At 46.2% G+C, this 22,247-nt stretch overlaps 1 protein-coding gene across 1 annotated transcript in view; it reads left to right on the top strand.

Annotated features, from left to right (window-relative positions):
* The first annotated feature begins 273 nt into the window (after positions 1–273).
* Positions 274–22,247, top strand: part of KCNH5 (potassium voltage-gated channel subfamily H member 5) — a 182,363-nt gene continuing 160,389 nt past the window's right edge. Inside the window, exons 1-2 of the mRNA XM_083434865.1 lie at positions 274–1,497; positions 20,106–20,229. Coding sequence (XP_083290991.1) covers positions 1,425–1,497; positions 20,106–20,229 — 197 coding nt within the window. The 5' untranslated portion in view covers positions 274–1,424. The remainder of the gene's footprint in view (positions 1,498–20,105; positions 20,230–22,247) is intronic.

Consider the following 22,247-nt stretch of genomic DNA (forward strand, 5'->3'; position numbering starts at 1 on the left):
AGATAGAAGCCCACCCACCTTCTCCTTGCGAGGCAGGTGCAGAAGCCCGCAATGCCTTTCAACATTTCAACGCGCGCACCCCCCCCCCGCCCCGCAGCTCTTCTGAAGCAGAAAATAAAGTTGCATCTCCCTCCTCCGTGCCAAACCAATGACTGGAATCATCCCCTAGCCTTTCGCCTCCCCACCCGCGCTCCTTTCTTCCCTTTGCAACTCCCCCAACTCCCCGAAGCAAACGCTAAATTATTCAGCCTCCTCCTCCTCCTCCTCCCTTGGCGGAAGGGCAGCTGGGGCGCTCGTCTCGGAGCATCTCGGGCGAAGAACTTTCAGCCCTGGCGACTGACTGTAGGAAGGAAGCAGAGACAGAGCGAGAGAGACAGAGAATTGGATTCCGGATCAGGCTGGCAACTCAGCCCCGCCTCCTGGCGAGCCTCTGATTTCGGGGAAAGCATCCCATAGCCACTCCGGCCATTGGCCTCTTTCTCCCCCCCCGGCTCTCTCCTCCCCCCACCCTCTCTAGCGTGGGTTTGATGCTCCATCCTGGGTCCTGCCCAAGTTGCGCTGCCTTCCCCGCCAGCCTCCAGCAGGTGTGCAGCCGCCTCAGCGCAGCCCCTCGCGCCGCCCGCCCTCCTCCTCTGCTCGCCTTGCTGGGCGCGTGTGGGTGCAGCCGCAGGTTCCAGAGGGCACCCAGGCTGAGAGGGGAGAGAGGGTGGCGTGGCGGCTCGCTGTTGGCGACCCTTGGAGCGACGGCGGAGGAGACCTCGGGTGGCGCTCGGTGGATTTCCTGCCCTCCGCAGTCTAGGCGCTCCGGGAGAAAGAGCTGTCCAAGGTGCTGAATGCTCCAACTTGGCGACGCGCTTTGGGATTAAAGCCGCTTCTCCGGAGCTCTTGGGATGCGAGCGCTTGGTTGGCGAGGCAGGAATCGTCTCTCTACTTCGTCTTTTTTTTAAGGAAAAAGAGTAAAGAAGAGTTTGGTGGCTTTTTTATATATCTAAAAAAGCAGAGCCTCTCCGCATCTGTTGGAGTCCCCGTTTCCCCGACGCGCCCCTGTTGCGCACAGGAACGCAAGAAGTGGCCAGATCCGCCGGCTGGGTTGGGTTGACTCTTCGCTGTCCAGCCGCAGGCAGCCCGGTGGGCTTCGGAAGGGCGTGTGGTCATGCTGTCTGCCCGTTGGGGTAGCAGCAGCAGCAGCAACAGCCAGGCACACGCGCAGGCGCAATCCCCTCGGAGGCTGCAGTTCCCGAGCTGTGAGCGCGGCGTTGCCACAGTCTGGGCTTCACCAGCCGCTGGAGCGCTACTACCATGAACTGCCTCGTCCACCTTCCCACAGCTACTCTACGGCACTGGGTGCAAGAGACCTGCCGAGACCCTCCCAGCCGCCCCCGCTGCGACCCCTTGGCTCCAGAGCCCGGCTCTGCAGGCGCAGGATGCCGGGGGGAAAAAGAGGGCTGGTCGCACCACAGAACACGTTTTTGGAGAACATCGTCAGGCGCTCAAGTGGTAAGCGAGGCCCCTCTTCTTCTTCTTCCTCCTCCTCCTCTTCTTGACTAGGCAATGGAGCGGGAGAGCGGGAAGAAAGGGTTAAACTGCTTCCGAAGTTCGTAAAAGCGCCTCCACATTCCCGGACTTAAGTAAAACCTTTTAAAAGCTGAGGAGTGGTAGTTTCCACAGGGCTAGTTTCTAACCAGAACTTTTATAGGCATATTTAAAGGTGCAATAATTAATTTATTAATTCATCAATAAATTAATTTGTTCGACTCCTCAGCTGCATCGTTCCTGTCATTCCTGTCCTTTCAGCACCTTAACGTACCTGGTGATTTTTAGAGTTCAAGGTGCTGCTCTCAGGGAGCTTGCAATCTAAATTTGACTGCGAGGAAAGGTGGACTAGATGGTAGGGCAAGATTGGTGGCACCAGGGAAAGAGTTAAAGCAGAGGTGACAGCGGGAGAGGCTGAACAGATACAGCTGTTCCTTGCTGTATGCTCTGGGACTCTTGAAAAAGTATGGGCATAGTGTCGGGGTGTGTGTGTGTCTCCCGTCATTGGAATTTCCTCTCTTTGACTGAAGAAATTGAAGTGGGTGGCTGCATTGTGTCGAGAAGGAAGATTTACCATCTCTCCATCGATAGAAGCCAGAGGCCCAGAGAAGCCTCAGGGCGATTCTGTGGTTTGGAACAGAAACCGTCAAACAGGTTAAAGGATCAGGGGATATTAAATTCTCATTTCCGCCAGCAGTTTACTTTCACTTCTCTCCTGGCTATTCCTGAAAATTCCAGTCCCTCTAGGAATGTAGTTTGGAGTTGAAGGTTTGCCTATGTGGTGAGACGGATTATTTGATAAAGTGTCTAGGAGTGTCCACATGTAAGCATAACGAAAAAAATTAAAAAGCACACACTTTGCTGGCCAGAGGAAAATACACTCAGTGTGAAATCTACAGAAAGAACTCACCCTCAGCAGCACTTTATGTTAGCAAACCATTTACACTAAGTTTGCATGGTGCATTACTGTGTGTCTGTGTCTCTCTGTGTATAAATGCAGAATAAGGCATGATAAGCTAGGTGTACTCTGAATTTTTCCTAATAATGCTGCCTTTAGATGATTTCTGCTAGTAAACATTTGACATGACTTTAGGAACTTCATGCATGTGGTCAGTTTGAATGCTATCATACCATAGTGATTTTTATTTTATTTCCAAATACAAACTTCTTAATTTTATCTCAGCACTTTTGGAATTAGTACCCATATCACCTGTGCAATAATTTACGGAACAACTCTCTTTAACCTGAACTTATTGATTAAGTTATCATGTTTGTATATCTTACCTTTCACCCGAAGAGCTTTGGGCAGCAAAGATGGGGTTGTTCCACTTTATTATGACTTTGATGGACAGGGTCGGTTTAGAGGACTGTGTCTCCTAGCTCAAAGCCACCAAGTGAATTCCATTGCTGAGGCTGTGGATCTATATCCACTTACCTTGGAGTAAGTGCTATTGAACTCTACAGGACTTACTTCTGAATAGTCATGTATGCAATTGCCCTTCAGTGAGGATCTGAAAACCATCTTACTTGACTGCATACCTACTAATACACACCAGCGGCTCATACTCTTTCTACATCTCTTTTCATCAATATAGGCCTTTTAAAAATACTGTCATTTAAATGTCATTTAAGCTGTCTTCTATAGGGTGGTGTGTGTGTGTGTGTGCGCGCGTAGAATCATAAAATTGTAGAAGGGACCTTGAAGGTCATCTAGTCCAACCCGCTGCAATGCAGGAATCTCAGCTAAAGCATCCCTGACAGATATCCACCTGACATCTCCTAATGTTTTTATGTCTTTAGACCAAGGTGTATGTTCAAAGCGCTTTGCCAAAGAGGTTATAAGGAGTTCTGCTCACCCTGTAATTCCTCTGCTTGGGATTCCTTTTAACAATAATGTTGCTCGTTTCACCCCTACCTGTTTCAAAAGTGGCTGAAAATATTCCACGCTGTCCCATTAATGTAAATATGTAAAAGAATACAGATAATCCTTCAAACTGAACTAAGCAAAAGAGATGACTAGGAGAAACAGAGCCCTAACATTTCTTATATGGGTTTTTATTGAGGGATGGCCACCATTATATATATATATATATATATATATATATATATATATATATATATATATGGATATATACTCCTTCCAGCCTTCCTGGACTATGAATTCAAACTTAAATGCAATTCTAAAATTTATTCATTTACAGAATTTCTAGGCTGCCTTTCTGTTGTTCAAGGCCATTTGGAAACGATCCAGTACAAAGCAACAGCACATTCTATAATGAGACATTGTTTTATAAAACTTGTTGTTTTTTTTTTAAATAATAATTGTTAGCCAAATCCAGGAAGGTTAGATCGAATGTTGGATTACCCAGCAGGCAGATTAAGCACATGTTTAGGGCACTAGCAAATCAGGGGCGGCGCGCGCGCACACACACACACACAAAGGAAGGAAGGAAGGAAGGAAGGAAGGAAAGAAGAAGAAGAAGAAATGCGGAAATGTAGAAAGAATTTTACATTTGAGGTTTCAAAAAAAGCATTGAAGTAGTTCATCATGGGGAAAATCTGAACTTTGTTAGTCTTCCACTCACCGCTCTTCCCCCATTTTTCTGCATCAAAATCAGACCCTGTCATGCGTTGCACATGACATATATGCATGTGCATTTTGGCATACATGCAACTTTTGTCTCATTTTGAAAATGAAATGTTATTTTCTGTTTTGGTATTGTTTTTATTTTGAATTACATATGTGGGGCACTACAATCTTTTCAGTGCTTATGATCTGTAGAGGTCTTCCTCTGGCCCTGGATTGATCTATCCATGGCTAGTGGTCATGCCAAGTGAGACCTGCAACAAAATGTTACAGTGTGGAGTGCTTCTGTTGAAAGTTATGACCACTTTACCCCACCCCAATTCCCCCTCCCCTGGACAATAAGCATTACGTGGCCTTTGAGAATGTTAGGTCTTTGTTGAGTTGTTTGGGGCGCCTTCCTTTAGGGTTTTGAATCCCACTGATTCCCAGTCTTGCAAGGCCTGATCCTGCCCAGTCCTGCAAGACTCTTATGCTTCCCCCTTAAAAATAATGAAGTTGCATAACGAAACAGAGGATTGCATTCAGTGTTAGTCCTGCTCAGAGTAGACCCATTGAAATGGATGGGCTAATGATGAACTTCACACCCCATTAATTTCAATGGGTCCACTCTCAGTCGGAGATAACCCACAGAAAAGAATTCATAGCAAACTAAAAAAAGCACACTCCTTGTCAACCACGTTAAATGTTGTGTACGGTAGCAAATTGGTACGATCGCTTTTTATTCTTGTTTTATGTCCACCAGAAGCAAATCTGAAACGTTCATGCCAGCAGCACAATTCGGTTGTAGATTGCATTAAGCAGAGATTCTAAGAAGCTGTGTGCTTCAGAGGAGTTGCTCTCCACTCCCCGCCCCGCGAATAAAAAAGTTACCAAGCTGCAAATATGGAAATGCTTTCAAGCTCTTAATTCCATTTATATTTTCAATTACTTTGAGGCTCTTCACGTACACAGCCAGCTTATGATGACTGTCGTTACTTTTAATAATCTTCTCGATATACCACCGAGTGTAAGAAGAGGAACATGGCTGGATCTAGAGCAGCTCCCAGTTTCTCTAAACGTGCAAAATTTGGTCTTTCTAAGCCCAACAGGACTCCGGGGCTTATCCTGAGATAAGAGCTTTGGAAGTCACCTTATAATGAGTCAGACCTACTGGTCCATGTAGTTCAATATTGTCTACACTGACTCGTTGCAGATCTCCAGACTGGGGTCTCTCCCACTCCCAAACAGAAGAGAGCATGAATTGACCCTGGCACATCAACTTGCAATGCAGTTTCTCCACTACTGAACTATGATACTTCCCTGACCAGTATATTAAAATAGAGCTTGCATAATTTGCAGACTAGGGACGCGGGTGGCGCTGTGGGTAAAAAGCCTCAGCACCTAGGGCTTGCCGATCGAAAGGTTGGCGGTTCGAATCCCCGCGGCGGGGTGTGCTCCCGTTGTTCAGTCCCAGCGCCTGCCAACCTAGCAGTTCGAAAGCACTCCCGGGTGCAAGTAGATAAATAGGGACCACTTACCAGCGGGAAGGTAAACGGCGTTCCGTGTGCTGCGCTGGCTCACCAGATGCAGCTTGTCACGCTGGCCACGTGACCCGGAGGTGTCTTCAGACAGCGCTGGCTCCCGGCCTCTAGAGTGAGATGAGCGCACAACCCTAGAGTCTGTCAAGACTGGCCCGTACGGGCAGGGGTACCTTTACCTTACTAATTTGCAGACTGGGTGGTTAATGGCCTTAACAGGTGGGGAGCAGTTCTCTTGAAGGGAAACCTTGCCCTGTATGTGCCTATCTAACTGGTTTGATCTGTGGAACTTGGACTTTGACAAGTGCCTTATCATATTCAACCCACATTTTAAAGGAGCCATGCTCAGTCCAAGAGCATGAGACTCTTAATCTCACGGTCATGGGTTCGAGCCCCATAATGGGCAAAAACGATTCCTGCATTGCAGGGGTGTGTGTGTGTGCACTAGATAACTGTTGTGGTCCTTTCCAATTCTAGTGATTCTTTGATTCCAGTGGTACCTCGGGTTACATACGCTTCAGGTTACATACGTTTCAGGTTACAGACTCCGCTAACCCAGAAATAGTGCTTCAGGTTAAGAACTTTGCTTCAGGATGAGAACAGAAATCGTGCGGCGGCGGTGTGGCAGCAGCAGGAGGCCCCATTAGCTAAAGTGGTGCTTCAGGTTAAGAACAGTTTCAGATTAAGAACGGACCTCTGGGACGAATTAAGTACTTAACCCGAGGTACCACTGTATTATTTTTTTAAAAAACAACATGTAGCTGCTCTTATGCTTTGAAACTCCCTGCCTATCTTAGCACCTTTGCTATATTGACTTGGACTCCTGATGATTCTCTCTCCCCCCCCCCCCATTTCAGCAAACCTACCCAGAGATACAATTTAGTTGCGTATATTTATTTGAAAACTTTTGGCTGGTTTTATTGATTATTTTACTCTAGCTGCATTTTATTGATAATTTTATCAAACACACAGCTTGGAGAGGCCTTTTAAATATATAGAAAGCCATCAAGCATTCCCTCCCCTACTCCAGATGTGAATAAATTCACACGAATACACCCAAAAGCAATTCTGCAATAATCACAGTTGCAGCTGCTTCAGTCATATCGATCTCCATAACAGATATATATCTTTGCATTGTGTTGGTTTGTGCAAATCTGTCCTGGATGCTTTAGCTGAGATTCCTGCATTGCAGGGGGTTGGACTTGGGGTCCCTTCCAACTCGACAATTCTATGTGATTCTAGAGAGCCAGTGTGGTGTAGTGGTTAAGAGCGGTAGTCTCGTAATCTGGGGAACCGGGTTCGCGTCTCCGCTCCTCCACCTGCAGCTGCTGGGCGACCTTGGGCCAGTCACACTTCTTTGAAGTCTCTCAGCCCCACTCACCTCACAGAGTGTTTGTTGTGGGGGAGGAAGGGAAAGGAGAATGTTAGCTGCTTTGAGACTCCTTAAAGGGAGTGAAAGGCGGGATATCAAATCCAAACTCCTCCTCCTCCTCTTCTTCTTCTTCTTCTTTGAAACGATACCTGGTCATATTGGGACTGGTTGCACACAGAGAGACAGAAAACAACAAAAATGTTATGTGAATTGGCCATATATATATATAGGAAAGGTAAAGGGACCTCTGACCATTAGTCCAATCATGGACGACTCTGGGGTTGCGGCGCTCATCTTGCTTTACTGGCTGAGAGAGGTGGCATACAGCTTCTGGGTCATGTGGACAGCATGACTAAGCCGCTTCTGGCAAACCAGAGCAGCACACGGAAACGTTTACCTTCCCATCGCAGCGGTACCTATTTATCTACTTGCACTTTGACGTGCTTTTGAACTGCTAGGTTGGCAGGAGCAGGGACTGAGCAATGGGAGCTCACCCCGTCGCAGGGATTCAAACCGCCAACCTTCTGATCAGCAAGCCCTAGGCTCTGTGGTTTAACCCTCAGCTCCACCAGTATCCCTTATATGTATACAGTGGAACCTCGGGTTACATATGCTTCAGGTTACATACGCTTCAGGTTACAGACTCCACTAACCCAGAAATATTACCTCGGGTTAAGAACTTTGCTTCAGGTTGAGAACAGAAATCATGCTCCAGTGGCGCGGCCGCAGCAGGAGGCCCCATGAGCTAAAGTGGTGCTTCAAGTTAAGAAAAAGTTTCAGGTTAAGAACGGACCTCCAGAACGAATTAAATACTTAACCTGAGGTACCACTGTAGTATATATGCACAAATTCCCATGCAGTCGGATGGAAGTTTGGATGAATGAAGTCACGCATCTGGTTAGCTGTTGAAACTGTGGGTGCATGTGGATTCTAAGGGGGTTGATATGCACGAAAAATGTTGAACAACCCGACCACCGTGTAGAAGCAGACTGCACTCTCTCTTAGCGTTCTACCCCTCACCTTTGCTTGGTTCAGTCTCTTCCTGCCAGTGTCTTCAGCAGAGGGGAAGGGTTCTTTACATTGGCCAAGGCCAGCAAGGCTGGATGGAGGGGCACCATTAACCCCCCCCCAAGAGCTGCAGAATTGGGCTGCTCTGCCAGACAGGGATATCCCTATAGCTATTGGTTCACCTGCTCTGATGTCAGTGGAAGGTTCACAAACTTTCTTTTTTTAAAAAAATTATATTTTTATTGATTTTTACATATAATTCCCAAAAATCATATATTTTCTTATCTTATTCAGTGTTTTGGACTTCCATCAACCACATCTAAAGATTTTTCAATCTTTATCACTTAATCTACATTTCATTATTGCTTTTCATAATCCTTAACTAACAATTCTCTTCATAATTTTCTCTGCAATATTTCGTACAGTCCTCCTTACAAAACTTCTTGCAGTCCTACTAGCGTGATCTGTTTATTACAATTGCTTTACAAATAATCCAAATATTTACTCCAGTCCTCTGAGAATCTCTGGTCCCGCAGGTTTCGAATCCTTCCTGTCATCTCATCCAATTCTGCATAGTCCATTAATTTCGCCTGCCATTCTCTTTTCGTCGGTAGCTCTTCTTGTGTTCACAAACTTTCTAACTGCGGAGGGAGACAGTTGTTCCGTTTTGACTCCCACTGCTGTGAAAATAGGCAGAAAGTTGCTTTGGCTGAGAATATCTTTCAGTACAGAGGCTGGGAGCGGAAAGGGATGCAGGTAGTGGGGTGAAAGAAAATGTGTGGAAATCAAATAGATTGGAGCCCTTGTGCCGGGGAGCCCCATAAGCGGACAGCTAAAAGGGTGTTGCCTTTGTGGTAGGGAGCCCCATAAGAATAGTCAGTGGGGCAGGACAGTGGGTCCAGTTGTAATAAAATCTGAGTTTACCTTGTCATGCTGTAGTCAGTCTGTGCTTGACCTACTTTCCCCTTACTTATTTCAAGTCTCTCCTCATTGCTGCATTACGGAACAGGGCAAAGAGAAAGGACAGATCAGCCGGAAGATGTGAACGACTGTAATTCTGACGTTGTTTTTGGGATGATAGTCAGATGGGGGCACTTTTCAGGATGCACCAGAAAATCGGGGTGTTTTGTTTTTTCTTTTTTTACTATAGGTGCTGGAAATGGTGCAAAGAAGAAGGAAAAACCCCCTGTAAACCTGTAGTTTGCAAAACCTCCCAGGATAATTGCACTCACTCTTTCATTCTGGACACTTCCTCATCCCCCTTTTTCTTCACGGCCGCAGTCTCCCCCTTTTCTCAAACGGGGAATTTGCACCAATGCACCTGTGTGTTCATTCTGCTTCCGCAGGCCTTGGTTTCTTCAGTTAATTTGTTCTCTTTCTCAGAACCTTGACGCAACTACTTCATTATGATCCCAGATCTTTAGCACACGAGGTACTAGGCTGAATTCATTAGATGACAGCGAGGGCATGTGGGTGCAATAATAGACATTCAGGGTTAACTTTGGGTGGACTGCGGTGGTGAAATAAAAAGTCTTGTGCCAATTTGAGAGGAAGAAATGCAAATAAATGGGGGGAACACACAAAAATTATGAAAGAGAACTGGCATGAAAATACCCTCCTTTCCTACAAAGCCCCATAGTTCTTCTCAGTGATGCTGAGCATTTCCCCCCATGTTTAAGTATACATAATTAATTTATGCAAATTATGCAAATCACACTGCCCTTACATCATTCCATCCCATTCATTGCAGTGCAAAGGAAGCTCAAATGCCAATGGAGAGAATGTTTTTCCATTACATATCGGCTGCGGGCCGAAAGGAACAGCAACAGCAAATTCCAAATGTATTTGCCGGATTGATTTCCATCCCAGACATGGGAGGAATAAGGGGACATTGGTAATTGCAATTCCCATTTCCACTTTCGATTAGCCACATTGGCTATGTTCCTCCTTTGCAGTTGGAGGCAGCAATGGTGCTGAAAGCCAATTGCTTGGAACCACAGGAGAGGAGAAGACGTTTGTGTAGGTTTCCCATTGGGGCATCTAGTTGGCCACTTGAGAAGATGATATTGGACGAGACGGGCCACTGGCTCTTATGTCCTTATGAGAGCCAATGTGGTGTAGTGGTTAAGAGTGGTAGTCTCGTAATCTGGTGAACAGGGTTCGCTTCCCCGCTCCTCCACATGCAGCTGCTGGGTGACCTTGGGCTAGTCACACTTCTCTGAAGTCTCTCAGCCCCACTCACCTCACAGAGTGTTTGTTGTGGGGGAGGAAGGGAAAGGAGATTGTTAGCCGCTTTGAGACTCCTTTGGGTAGTGATAAAGCGGGATATCAAATCCAAACTCTTCTATGGGATGGACAACATCCCATATCCCCTTTTAAATGTGTTTGTGGGAGGCAGGCCACTGGTTTTTGCTTTTATTATATGTCTTGTGGTTTTTATCTTGCATTTTGATGTTGTGAACCGCCCTGCAATCCACGGATGAAGCGCGGTATACAGATTAAATAAATAAATACGTCTGCAAACCTCAGTCATTTCTGCTCCCCTTTCCACTTTCACCCTGCTCAGTGCTCTGTGCATAGCACTTTGTCCAAAATGAGCAGAAACAGGACAAATTGTGTTAAGAAGCACATATTTGTATTCTGTTTTAAGGTTACTGGTAAATTCTCAGTGTAGAATTTAGCTTACCTTGGTAGGTAATTTTGGAATAATTATAATAAGAGTCCTTTTTTTACATTAGGTTTGTTCCACATTGTGCTGAACACAGGTAGAGGCCATCTCTCTCTCTCTCTCTCTCTCTCTCTCTCTCTCCATGTGTGTGTTGCCAATTAATACAGCTCAGCTATTTGTGCACACAGACTGCACACTCGTCAAGCCTAATATATGAACACCCTGATTCTGTCTGGGCAACCAATGTTTTCAATCTTAAAGGTAAAGGGACCCCTGACCATTAGGTCCAGTCGTGACCGACTCTGGGGTTGCGGCCCTCATCTCGCTTTATTGGCCGAGGGAGCTGGCGTACAGCTTCCGGGTCATGTGGCCAGCATGACTAAGCTGCTTCTGGCGAACCAGAGCAGTGCACGGAAATGCCGTTTACCTTCCCACCGGAGCGGTACCTATTTATCTACTTGCACTTTGACGTGCTTTTGAACTGCTAGGTGGGCAGGAGGAGCAGGGACCGAGCAATGGGAGCTCACCCCGTCGTGGGAATTCGAACCGCTGGCCTTCTGATTGGCAAGATTGGTTTAACCCACAGCGCCACCTGCGTCCCTTTTCAATCTTAGGACACTTTTAAACCAGAATAAATCCCATCAATGCCATGCAGTGGTGTAATCTCTATTGCAATGCATGCTTTGGTGGCAGTGATGAAGTCTCTGGGTAGTGATAGGTTGATGCATCCTGGTGTCCCAGAAGGGCAAGGCGAAGGGCGACAGCAAAAGTTCATGGGAGGGGTTCACTGGCTAAATATCAGCTCCCACCATTGAGCACCACTGAACAAGGGAGAGAGTGCCAGCAGCCTTTCTGGAGTGGAATTGGGAGGAAGTAGCAGATAAACCTCGACAGCTATGTCAGCAACATGCAAGGATGCAGCTGCAGAGTGGATAGCAGTGCCTGGAACAGGTTCAGATTGTGACGTTGCTGGTCCCTTCCAGACTCTGCTGCCCATCCAATAGGCACCCGCATCAGAGGCGTAGCAGTGTCAGGTGGTACCCGGTGCAGAATTTTTTTGGCAGCCCCCCCTCTAATTGAAATTATTAAAAGAAGGAAAAATTCTGGTATTCTGCTCTGGTCAGACCTCACCTGGAGTACTGTGTCCAGTTCTGAGCACCACAGTTCAAGAAGGACACTGACAAACTGGAACGTGTCCAGAGGAGGGCAACCAAAATGGTCAAAGGCCTGGAAACGATGTCTTATGAGGAACGGCTAAGGGAGCTGGGCATGTTTAGCCTGGAGAAGAGGAGGTTAAGGGGTGGTATGATAGCCATGTTCAAATATATAAAAGGATGTCACATAGAGGAGGGAGAAAGGTTGTTTTCTGCTGCTCCAGAGAAGCGGACACGGAGCAATGGATCCAAACTACAAGAAAGAAGATTCCACCTAAATATTAGGAAGAACTTCCTGACAGTAAGAGCTGTTCGACAGTGGCATTTTCTGCCAAGGAGTGTGGTGGAGTCTCCTGCCTAAGCTGCTTCTGGCGAACCAGAGCAGCGCACGGAAACGCCGTTTACCTTCCCGCCAGAGTGGTACCTATTTATCTACTTGCACTTTGACGTGCTTTCAAACTGCTAGGTTGGCAGGAGCAGGGCTGGAACCACTGCAAAGTGGTATAACCCACCCCTAACTCCAGAAGGATATCACAGTTGATGGTATTGAAAGCCACAGAGAGGTCAAGGAGAATTAACAGGGACACATTTCCCCTGTCTCTCTCCCAACAGAGGTCACCATACAGGGTGACCAAAGCCATTTCTGTGCCAAAACCAGGCCTAAACTCCAATTGAAATGGATCTAGAAAATCAGTTTCCTCCAAGACTGCCCTGATCTTGGGCTCAGGATTTCAGCCTTAATCTCTACGATATTCCATGACTCACTCTTTTAAAATCTTTCTGGGCCTTTTATCTAGTACTCTTTCATGATCATGATCCCCTTTTGTGTTTTGGATCTCACGTCGTATCTTGACCACTGCGTACAACTGCAAATTTTATTCTGAGCAGCCCTGTCAAGTTCAGAGTTGATTGTTTTGATCACAACAATGCAAAGAATTACAAAAACCAGGTAGACAAAGCAAGAAGATAAATGAGAAAGAAGTTTCAAAATATGTATACAGTAAGACAGACGAATGAATAATTATGCAATTAAACAGCCTTAAGACAATTTGCAGCATGACTAGGCATGGAACGCTGTCATGATTCCTCTGCTGCCTTTGCAAGTGAAACAACTTTTTGGATTATGTACCTGTCTTCATTTGCCATCAAAGCTCTCTCTCTTTTTTTGCCGATTAGACCAAAAATTAAAGGAAAGGGGGAGCTGAAGGGGAACCCCACTAATATCTAGCTTCCTTATAAAGGGGGCAACCCTATTGGTAATACAGTGGTACCTCGGGTTAAGAACTTAATTCATTCTGGAGGTCTGTTCTTAACCTGAAACTGTTCTTAACCTGAGGTACCACTTTAGCTAATGGGGCCTCCCGCTGCCGCTGTGCTGCTGCCGCACAATTTCTGTTCTCATCCTGAAGCAAAGTTCTTAACCCGAGGTACTATTTCTGGGTTAGCGGAGCCTGTAACCTGAAGCAGCTGTAACCCGAGGTACCACTGTAGAAACAATTCCCTCCAACCCTGCTCTTCATCTCTACCATACTGTAGTTCCTCAGATCAGTAAAGACCATCAAGAACAACAGATGACATTTGCTGGAGCCTGAGATAAGCAGGCACTCTCTTTTCAGAAAGAACAGACCTGGAGCTAGAACACAGAACCCTTGGACAGTTGCCAGCACCCAGACACACTAGATGGGCTCACAACTAATGCTTGCCAGAAACCCCTCTTTGAAAAAATAGCTAAGGCTAGGACCTTTGTGTGAGCTTCCCGTAGGTGCTTGGTTGGCCACTGTGAGAACATGAGGCTGGACTAGACTCTACCAGCAAGGTTCTTCTTATATTTCCCACAATGTCACTGAACTACATGCCTAAGGTCCAAGCTACCTGAAAGACCCTTTGTTGTTGTTGTTTAGTCGTTTAGTCGTGTCCGACTCTTCATGACCCCATGGACCAGAGCACGCCAGGGACTCCTGTCTTCCTGCCTCCCGCAGTTTAGTCAAACTCATGCTGGTAGCTTTGAGAACACTGTCCAACCATCTCGTCCTCTGCCGTCCCCTTCTCCTTGTGCCCTCCATCTTTCCCAACATCAGGGTCTTTTCCAGGGAGTCTTCTCTTCTCATGAGGTGGCCAAAGTATTGGAGCCTCAGCTTCAGGATCTGTCCTTCCAGTGAGCACTCAGGGCTGATTTCCTTCAGAACGGATAGGTTGGATCTTCTTGCAGTCCATGGGATTCTCAAGAGTCTCCACCAGAATTCAAAAGCATCCATTCTTCGGCGATCAGCCTTCTTTATGGTCCAGCTCTCACTTCCATACATCACTACTGGGAGACCCATGGCTTTAATTATACGGACCTTTGTCGGCAAGGTGATGTCTCTGCTTTTTAAGACCCTTTACCCTCATACAAACTTGCCTGGCTTCTCAGATTTTATGGGGAGGCCCTTCTCTCGGTCCTGCTACCCTAGCAGGCAGGCTTGGTGGCAACACGGAAGAGGACCTTGTCGGTGGCTGTTCCCAGACTTTGGAACTCCCTCCCTGGAGAAGCTGGACTGTCTCCCTCCTTGCTGTCTTTCTGCCAGTACTTTTGGGAACTGATTGCTTTTAATGAAAGGGATGGTGCCATGCTATTCTTATGGCAATTACCTGTATACTTCAAATGGATTTTCTATAGAGCAGGGACATCCAACTCCCAATAGACTGGGATCTACAAACAGTATAAAAAAACTGGCAGTGATCTACCCATTGTCATTGGATGGACCAAACTTGTTGAGCCAAAGTTGTTCCTAAAAAGGGCAAAGTTGTGGAGCTTATTTTGGAAAGGCAAAGTTGTGGAGCTTTTTTTTTTTAGGAAGCCAAGCCAAAGTTGTTGAGCTGTATTTTTTTTTGGGGGGGGGGGGAGGAGATTGCTGAGGGGCCAGAGATCTACCAGGATCTACAAGGAGCACCCAGCCCAATGATCTACCTGTTGGACGTGCCTGTTATAGAGTTTTTAATCCTGTTCTTCTTTTCATTGGTTGTTTTTTTTTAATGATTCCCCCCTTTTGCCTTTAGCTATTCTATTTCTATCTGTAAGGCGCCTCGAGCCACTGTCAGGAGGAAAATTGGGGTGTAAATAACAACAGCAATCACACTTTGGGGCAATGGGAACTTAAATTCCATGTCCCAGAAGGCTCTTTATCACCACCTGGTAAAACGGGGGGGGGGGGCACTGAACCCAATGCCCCCCTTCCTACCAAACTTGGAAGTAACCTCAAAGTCAGTCCCTAAGAGTCACACTCAAGTATGATCAGGATGGAACTATGCAAATGAAGAGGCGGAGATATGCAGATTGGAGCAGGCTTGGCTTTTTATGGCCAGGTCTTTGGGGTCAGTGAGCAGATGCAGCTTTTGCCCTACTCCTTGCCTTCATTTGGGTGAGTAGATGCTGTTTATTCTTAGGAAGAAAAGTATAGGCATCACACCACTTCCTAGGTAAAGGGGACCCCTGACCATTAGGTCCAGTCACGGACGACTCTGGGGTTGTGGCGCTCATCTCGCTTTACAGGCCGAGAGAGCCGGTGTACAGCTTCCGGGTCATGTGGCCAGCATGACTAAGCCGCCTCTGGTGAACCAGAGCAGCTCACGGAAACGTCGTTTACCTTCCCGCTGGAGTGGTACCTATTTAGCTACTTGCACTTTGATGTGCTTTTGACTTGCTAGGTTGGCAGGAGCTGGGACTAAGCAACAGGAGCTCACCCCGTCGCGGGGATTCGAACTGCCGACCTTCTGATCGGCAAGTCCTAGGCTCTGTGGTTTAGACCCCCTCTAAAACCCTTTAAGCGCACTCTCTGCCACTCTCTCTGCAATCCATACTTGCAGGCTTGCAGATCCACCTGACCCACTTAGAATCGTGCTTTACAATTGTAAAAACAGGCTGCCTCCTGAGTCCCGTGATGTCGTGACAAAATTCCTGCTTATGAAACGATAGCCTGCAACGCCAGTGCCAGACACCAGGGGACACCCTTTCTGACATTGCCTCCAGCGGCCAGCAGGATTTAGAAAACACTTGTGAAGTGGAATCACTGGGCAATATTGCCAGTGAATCGTAGAGTGGAGGCAACTGTACACTTGAAGAACAACTCATTAACCTTCTCCCTGCTTCATGGCTAGCCTGAGTTCAATGTTGGGCATGCGGTTATTCCATAAAACATACTGAAACCTACCCCCCCCCCCAAAAGCAGTGTTTCCACTTGAATGGGCAGATTTAATAGATGGCACAGATGTGGTTGTGCTGTTTCTGTTTTATTTTCAAACTGAGAGCTTCCAAGAGGATCTCAGGAAAAGTTATTTTGACAGGCAGGAATTTCAGTCCGTTTCCAGTTCTCAGTTGCTGGCAGTGAACGGCTGACAATATTTTGACAGCCTGGAGGCTGCACAGAAATGGTAGTTGGAGGAGCAGGCCTCGCTTTCTTCTCTGGAGGGTGTGTGGTGAAGCAACTGCATCAGAGCCAAAGTCCACAATCTGGAGCCAGCTAAGCGCTGCTTCTCTGGACATGGTTGAGGCAGATAGAGGTTCCTGCATGCAGAAGGGACTTTCTCAAACTAGCAAAGAAATGTTTTCCTTGCTATATTTCCATCTGAACTGTTTTTAGTATTGCCTTTCAATGTTATGGGACCTTAGGGTGGGTGATACTTTTAATCATCACCATCACCGTCATAGCAATACTAGTCTGCTCACAATAGAGATTGGCTTGACTACGGCTTTCCGCTTAGTCACTGATGAAAGACAGGCTTTGTGAGGAAATTGAGAGAGCCTTAGTCATGTTCAAAAGGAAGAACCTGAGCTTTTCATTCCGTTGTGCCCTCTGATTTTCTCTCTTGTGACTGTCCATAGAAAACTAGCTGTCAAAGGATATGTGCTCTGGTCTGGCTTTTCCCCTGATTAACTACTTTTCTCTATGCAGGATATATACATTCAGTCTCAAGCAGTATAGCCCAGAAAAAGGATGACAACACCTGCCATTTGGGAGAAGCAGGATGAAGTTTCTCTTTAAAGAGGAACTTAACTTTCTTTGAAAGTATCTGAGCTTATAGTGTGTGGCAGGTGAAATCTGCTGGCTGCGTGGCCTCTAAGGGAGCTGGGCATGTTTAGCCTGGAGAAGAGGAGGTTAAGGGGTGATATGATAGCCATGTTCAAATATATAAATGGATGTCACATAGAGGAGGGAGAAAGGTTGTTTTCTGCTGCTCCAGAGAAGCGGACACGGAGCAATGGATCCAAACTATGAGAAAGAAGATTCCACCTAAACATTAGGAAGAACTTCCTGACAGTAAGAGCTGTTCGACAGTGGAATTTGCTGCCAAGGAGTGTGGTGGAGTCTCCTTCTTTGGAGGTCTTTAAGCAGAGGCTTGACAACCATATGTCAGGAGTGCTCTGATGGTGTTTCCTGCTTGGCAGGGGGTTGGACTCGATGGCCCTTGTGGTCTTTTCCAACTCTATGATTCTATGATTCTATGATTATTTCTAGGGTCTCCAGCTTGCTTTGGGAAGCACTGCCTGCTCAGTGCAACTGCTTGAGAAGTTTAGGAATGTTCAGATGAGATCTCTTGGATTCTCTCACAAGATTTCTCAAGAGCACCCAAGATCCTTTGCTCATCTGAGTGAAGGATACGCAATACCCCTGCCAGAAACTTTATTGTCAGTTAACATTTGTCAGTACTTGAGCCCAGTACTTGGTGGGTTGTTGTTTTTTCTTCTTCTTCCTAATATTGAATTTATTCTATATTTGCTGAATTGTTGATTTTTGCTATTTTGCATTTGTTGACATGTTTTGTATTTTGTATATTTGTATTCCCACAGTTCTCTGTTTCGATGTTTCGAATGTTCGTTGTAAGCCGCTTTGGGCATGGCACATTGTGGAAAAGTGGCATATAGCGCGATTCTAAGCAGCTGCTGGGTGACCTTGGGCCAGTCACACTTCTCTGAAGTCTCTCAGCCCCACTCACCTCACAGAGTGTTTGTTGTGGGGGAGGAAGGGAAAGGAGAATGTTAGCCGCTTTGAGACTCCTGAAGGGGAGTGAAAGGCGGGATATCAAATCCAAACTCTTCTTCTTCTTCTTAAGCAGAGGCTTGACAACCATATGTCAGGAGTGCTCTGATGGTGTTTCCTGCTTGGCAGGGGGTTGGACTCGATGGCCCTTGTGGTCTCTTCCAACTCTATGATTCTATGATTCTTCTGCCCTCCAGCCCCAATTGGAGCTGCCCTCACAATTGACAGTTGTGCCAAGGGGAGCTGCCATGCTTTGCTGGAAAAGCAGGTTCAATCCCAGGGATCTCCAGGCAGGGGCATACGAAGTGGGGTTGGAGGGGGCAGTCCACCCCAGGTGCCACTCTGGGGTGTGTGTGACAAGATGGCCCCTGCCTCCCCCCAGCTGTAGAGTGGCCTAAGGCATGCACAGTCCATATGGGCACTGCCTGCGTGGCATCCATGCGGGCAACTGTAAAGGCTGCTGCACATGCGCACTCCATACGGGCTGCCTCTCACACTGTGACTGTACGGGCTGTCACGCATGCACACTCTGTACGGGATGCCTCACATGCGCAGTTCGTATGGAGTGTGCATGTGCAGCATCCCATACGGAGTGTGCATGTGCGGCATCCCGTATGGACTGCGCATGTGTGGCCTCCCATATGGACTGCACATGTTCAACATCCTGTATGGACTGTGCATGTGCGGCATCCCGTATGGACTGCGCATGTGTGGCATCCCATACGGAGTGTGCATGTGCCGCATCCTGTATGGAGTGTGCATGTGTGGCATCCCATACGGAGTGCACATGTGCGGCATCCCGTATGGACTGCACATGTGCGGCATCCTGTATGGTCGCTGCACATGCACACTCCGTACAGGCTGCCGCTTGAAATCGGCACCCTGTACGGAGTGTGCATGTGCAGCATTCCGTATGGAGTGTGCATGCGCCGGATGGCACACATGCGCACTCTGTACGGGCTGCCCCTCCCTGGGTGCCAGAGAGGGTTTCTCCCCCATTGTCTCCAGGTTTGGCTGGGAAAGACTCCTGTGCTTTGGGCTACTACGCCCATCAGTGCCAGGCAGCATAACCAATGAAGATGCATCATGGGAGTTGTAGTCCTAAAACCTGGCAGGTGTGAAGCCTTGTGAAACTGCCTCAGAACAAGTCTGTGTGGTGCCTTGCTGAAAGGAGAGACTCCCCCCACAAAATCATCAAGTTGTTCCAGCATCTAGGGAGAAGCCTTGGATGGTTGTGTTGGAGCCAAAATATGCACACCTGGGGGAAACAGCCATGGCACTAGAGGGAAGACAGATTACTTATGGAATATAAAATCAGGGTGCCTAGAGAAGCTCGCTGCCTAATTTTGCATGGACTCATTTTTCACCCTGATGCATCTTTCGAAAAGCTAAAGCAGGCCCGATGAATTGGCCAAAAGAGCTGCCACTTTCTAGCCACAGACCTTCCTATCTGGATTTCCCCTCGCTCCTGAACGTACACCGTTATCTTAATTTTGTTTTGTTTTATTCATCCATTCCACTTTCAAGCTGCTCCCCCAGGTGTGTATGACCTGAGGCAGCCTACAAAACAATCAAACAAGCGTTCAATCATAGAATAGAATCATAGAATCATAGAGTTGGAAGAGACCACAAGGGCCATCGAGTCCAACCCCCTGCGAAGCAGGAAACACCATCAGAGCACTCCTGACATATGGTTGTCAAGCCTCTGCTTAAAGACCTCCAAAGTAGAAGACTCCACCACACTCCTTGGCAGCAAATTCCACTGTCAAACAGCTCTTACTGTCAGGAAGTTCTTCCTAATGTTTAGGTGGAATCTTCTTTCTTGTAGTTTGGATCCATTGCTCCAAAATAATTCTAGTTAAAACAGAGCTTTGGGGGAGTGTGGGCTTGTTGGTTCTCCCTGGCTTTTGAGACCATTGGCCACGACGTTCTTCTGGAGCAACTTGAGGAGAAATTTAAAAATATTCCTCCTTTCCCTGATGTTTGGCGCCTTAAAGACCCTGGAAACCCTGAGATCACTGTTTCTAGAATGCTTAATTTTTTTTAAAAAAAAATGTTTTCTTATGGATGAGCCTGCCCTGGGCTCCTTCAGGAGGAAGGCTGAGATGTAAATTGAATTGATTGATCAATTGTCCTTACCCAGCTATGTTTTGACGATCCTTCATGTTGAGTACTAACAACACTGGCTTGGACGGTTTGGGGGAGTACAGTAATTATTCCTCTCCCCCCCCCCTTTCTTTCTTTCATTTTAGAATCAAGTTTCTTACTGGGCAATGCACAAATCGTGGACTGGCCTGTAGTTTATAGTAATGACGGATTTTGTAAACTCTCTGGTTACCACCGAGCCGACGTCATGCAGAAAAGTAGTACCTGCAGGTAAGTCGCCTTGGATTGATTTTCTTGGGTCGGGGGGCGGGTGGGGGCCGAATCCTGCTGTGCTTTTGAGTTTCCTGTTTGTCGTGTCATAAAAGGCTGATGCCCGAAAGCTGCCACCTCCGCCTCTTCGCCACCCCATTAGGTGTGCATTCATTTTGCAACAAATGGAAAAGGAACCCCTGTGAGCCTCATTCAATTTCCATTCATTCTGAAACAAATTCGCCAAGGGGGAAAATGGGTGGCAAGGGCTAGGCTGTTTTTCAGTAAAAATGGAGGAAAAGGCTGTTCACATTTTTTTTTAACCACACTAGCCTAATTCATATCTCCCAGCCCACAACACAGAGAGGAATATAACTACCGTACTCTTCAGATTTTTATTTTTTTGCTGCACTTCTCTGAATTTTGCAATGCAGAGTCATCTTTTTTTAAAAAAAGTACCAAAATGAATTAAAAATAAATATCTTAGGATAAAAAAGTTTAGAAATTTGTACATTAAGAGAAATTATCATCATCATCATCAATTTAGTTAACTATCATAATCATTATCGTCATTTCTATACCACTTCATTTCTTCTTCTTTTTTTAAAAAATAAAAGCTTGGTTGTTTACAACCTAACAGAACCTTAGAAAATATGAAAAGAAAACATTAAAAATTAAAATCAAAGACCAAAAATGCAATTGAGATCTACATTTAAATAATCAATTAACAGAAAACTACCAAAATATTATCTTGAACATAAAAACAAATTGCAAATAGAAATCAAGCACAGATGTAAATATGTCTTTAAATTACTGTATTTTTCCGTGTATAAGACACCCCCTTGTATAAGATGCCCCCTATTTTTGGGGACTCCAAATTAAGAAAACACCCCCTTAGCACTACCCGTGTATAAGACGAGCCCCAATTTTAAACCTAATTTTTTGGTTAAAAAACCTAGTCTTATACACGGAAAAATACGGTATATTTTGTGGCTAAGTATTTAACTATTTAAATACAAATATTTATAGAAAAAGCACACATATTAATGTAAAAGTGGCGTGGGATAGACTTACGAATTAAGTCACATGAAACTGACTCTTAATGGAAATAAACTGACCCTCCCCACTTTTCAGTGTTCTCATTTGTCTTTATCAGTTCCACATTCATCCCATTTCGAGCTGGGTGGGGTTATCCCTCCCTGGTGGAGAGTGGATTTTGCCAGATGCAACTTTCTCTCCCAGGGACGAGGGTGGTGCTGTGGGTTAAACCACAGAGCCTAGGACTTGCTGATCAGAAGGTTGGCGGTTTGAATCCCCACAACGGGGTGAGCTCCCGTTGCTCAGTCCCTGCTCCTGCCAACCTAGCAGTTTGAAAGCACGTCAAAGTGCAAGTAGATAAATAGGTACTGCTCTGGCAGAAAGGTAAACAGCGTTTCTGTGTGTTGCTCTAGTTTGCCAGAAGCAGCTTAGTCAAGCTAGCCACATGACCCGGAAGCTGTACGCCGGCTCCCTTGGCCAGTAAAGCGAGATGAGCGCCACAACCCCAGAGTAGTCCGCGACTGGACCTAATGGTCAGGGGTCCCCTTTACCTTTACTTTACTTTCTCTCCCAGAATGCTCCAGGTGTGATGTTCTTCCAGTGCATTCTGGTTGTTTTTTTACTGCTTTATTGGTTTTAAAAACAGTACAATACAATACAATACAATACAATACAATACAATACAATACACAACCATCAACAAAAGGCAATCCAAGATCAACATTCATTGCTACAAAAAGAAAAGATTGAATTCACATGTCATGAATTCCAACATGACTTCCAATCCCCAAATTGTGATTCCTACTTTACATTACCACTGCGCACTAACCTTATCTCTCCTAGGTTATTTGGTTGTGTTAATTTTGCAAAGTTCTCTTATTTTCATGCAGAAATCAGTCAAGGCCTGCCAAAGACTTTAGATTATCACAATGTTCTTTTAAGTACTCTCTGTAAATATTCCACTCTCTATTAAATGTTTTATCTGTGTGGTCTCGAAATCT

This window comes from Podarcis tiliguerta, assembly GCF_965153285.1.
Source record: "Podarcis tiliguerta genome assembly, chromosome: 1".
In the NCBI taxonomy this organism is placed as follows: Eukaryota; Metazoa; Chordata; class Lepidosauria; order Squamata; family Lacertidae; genus Podarcis; species Podarcis tiliguerta.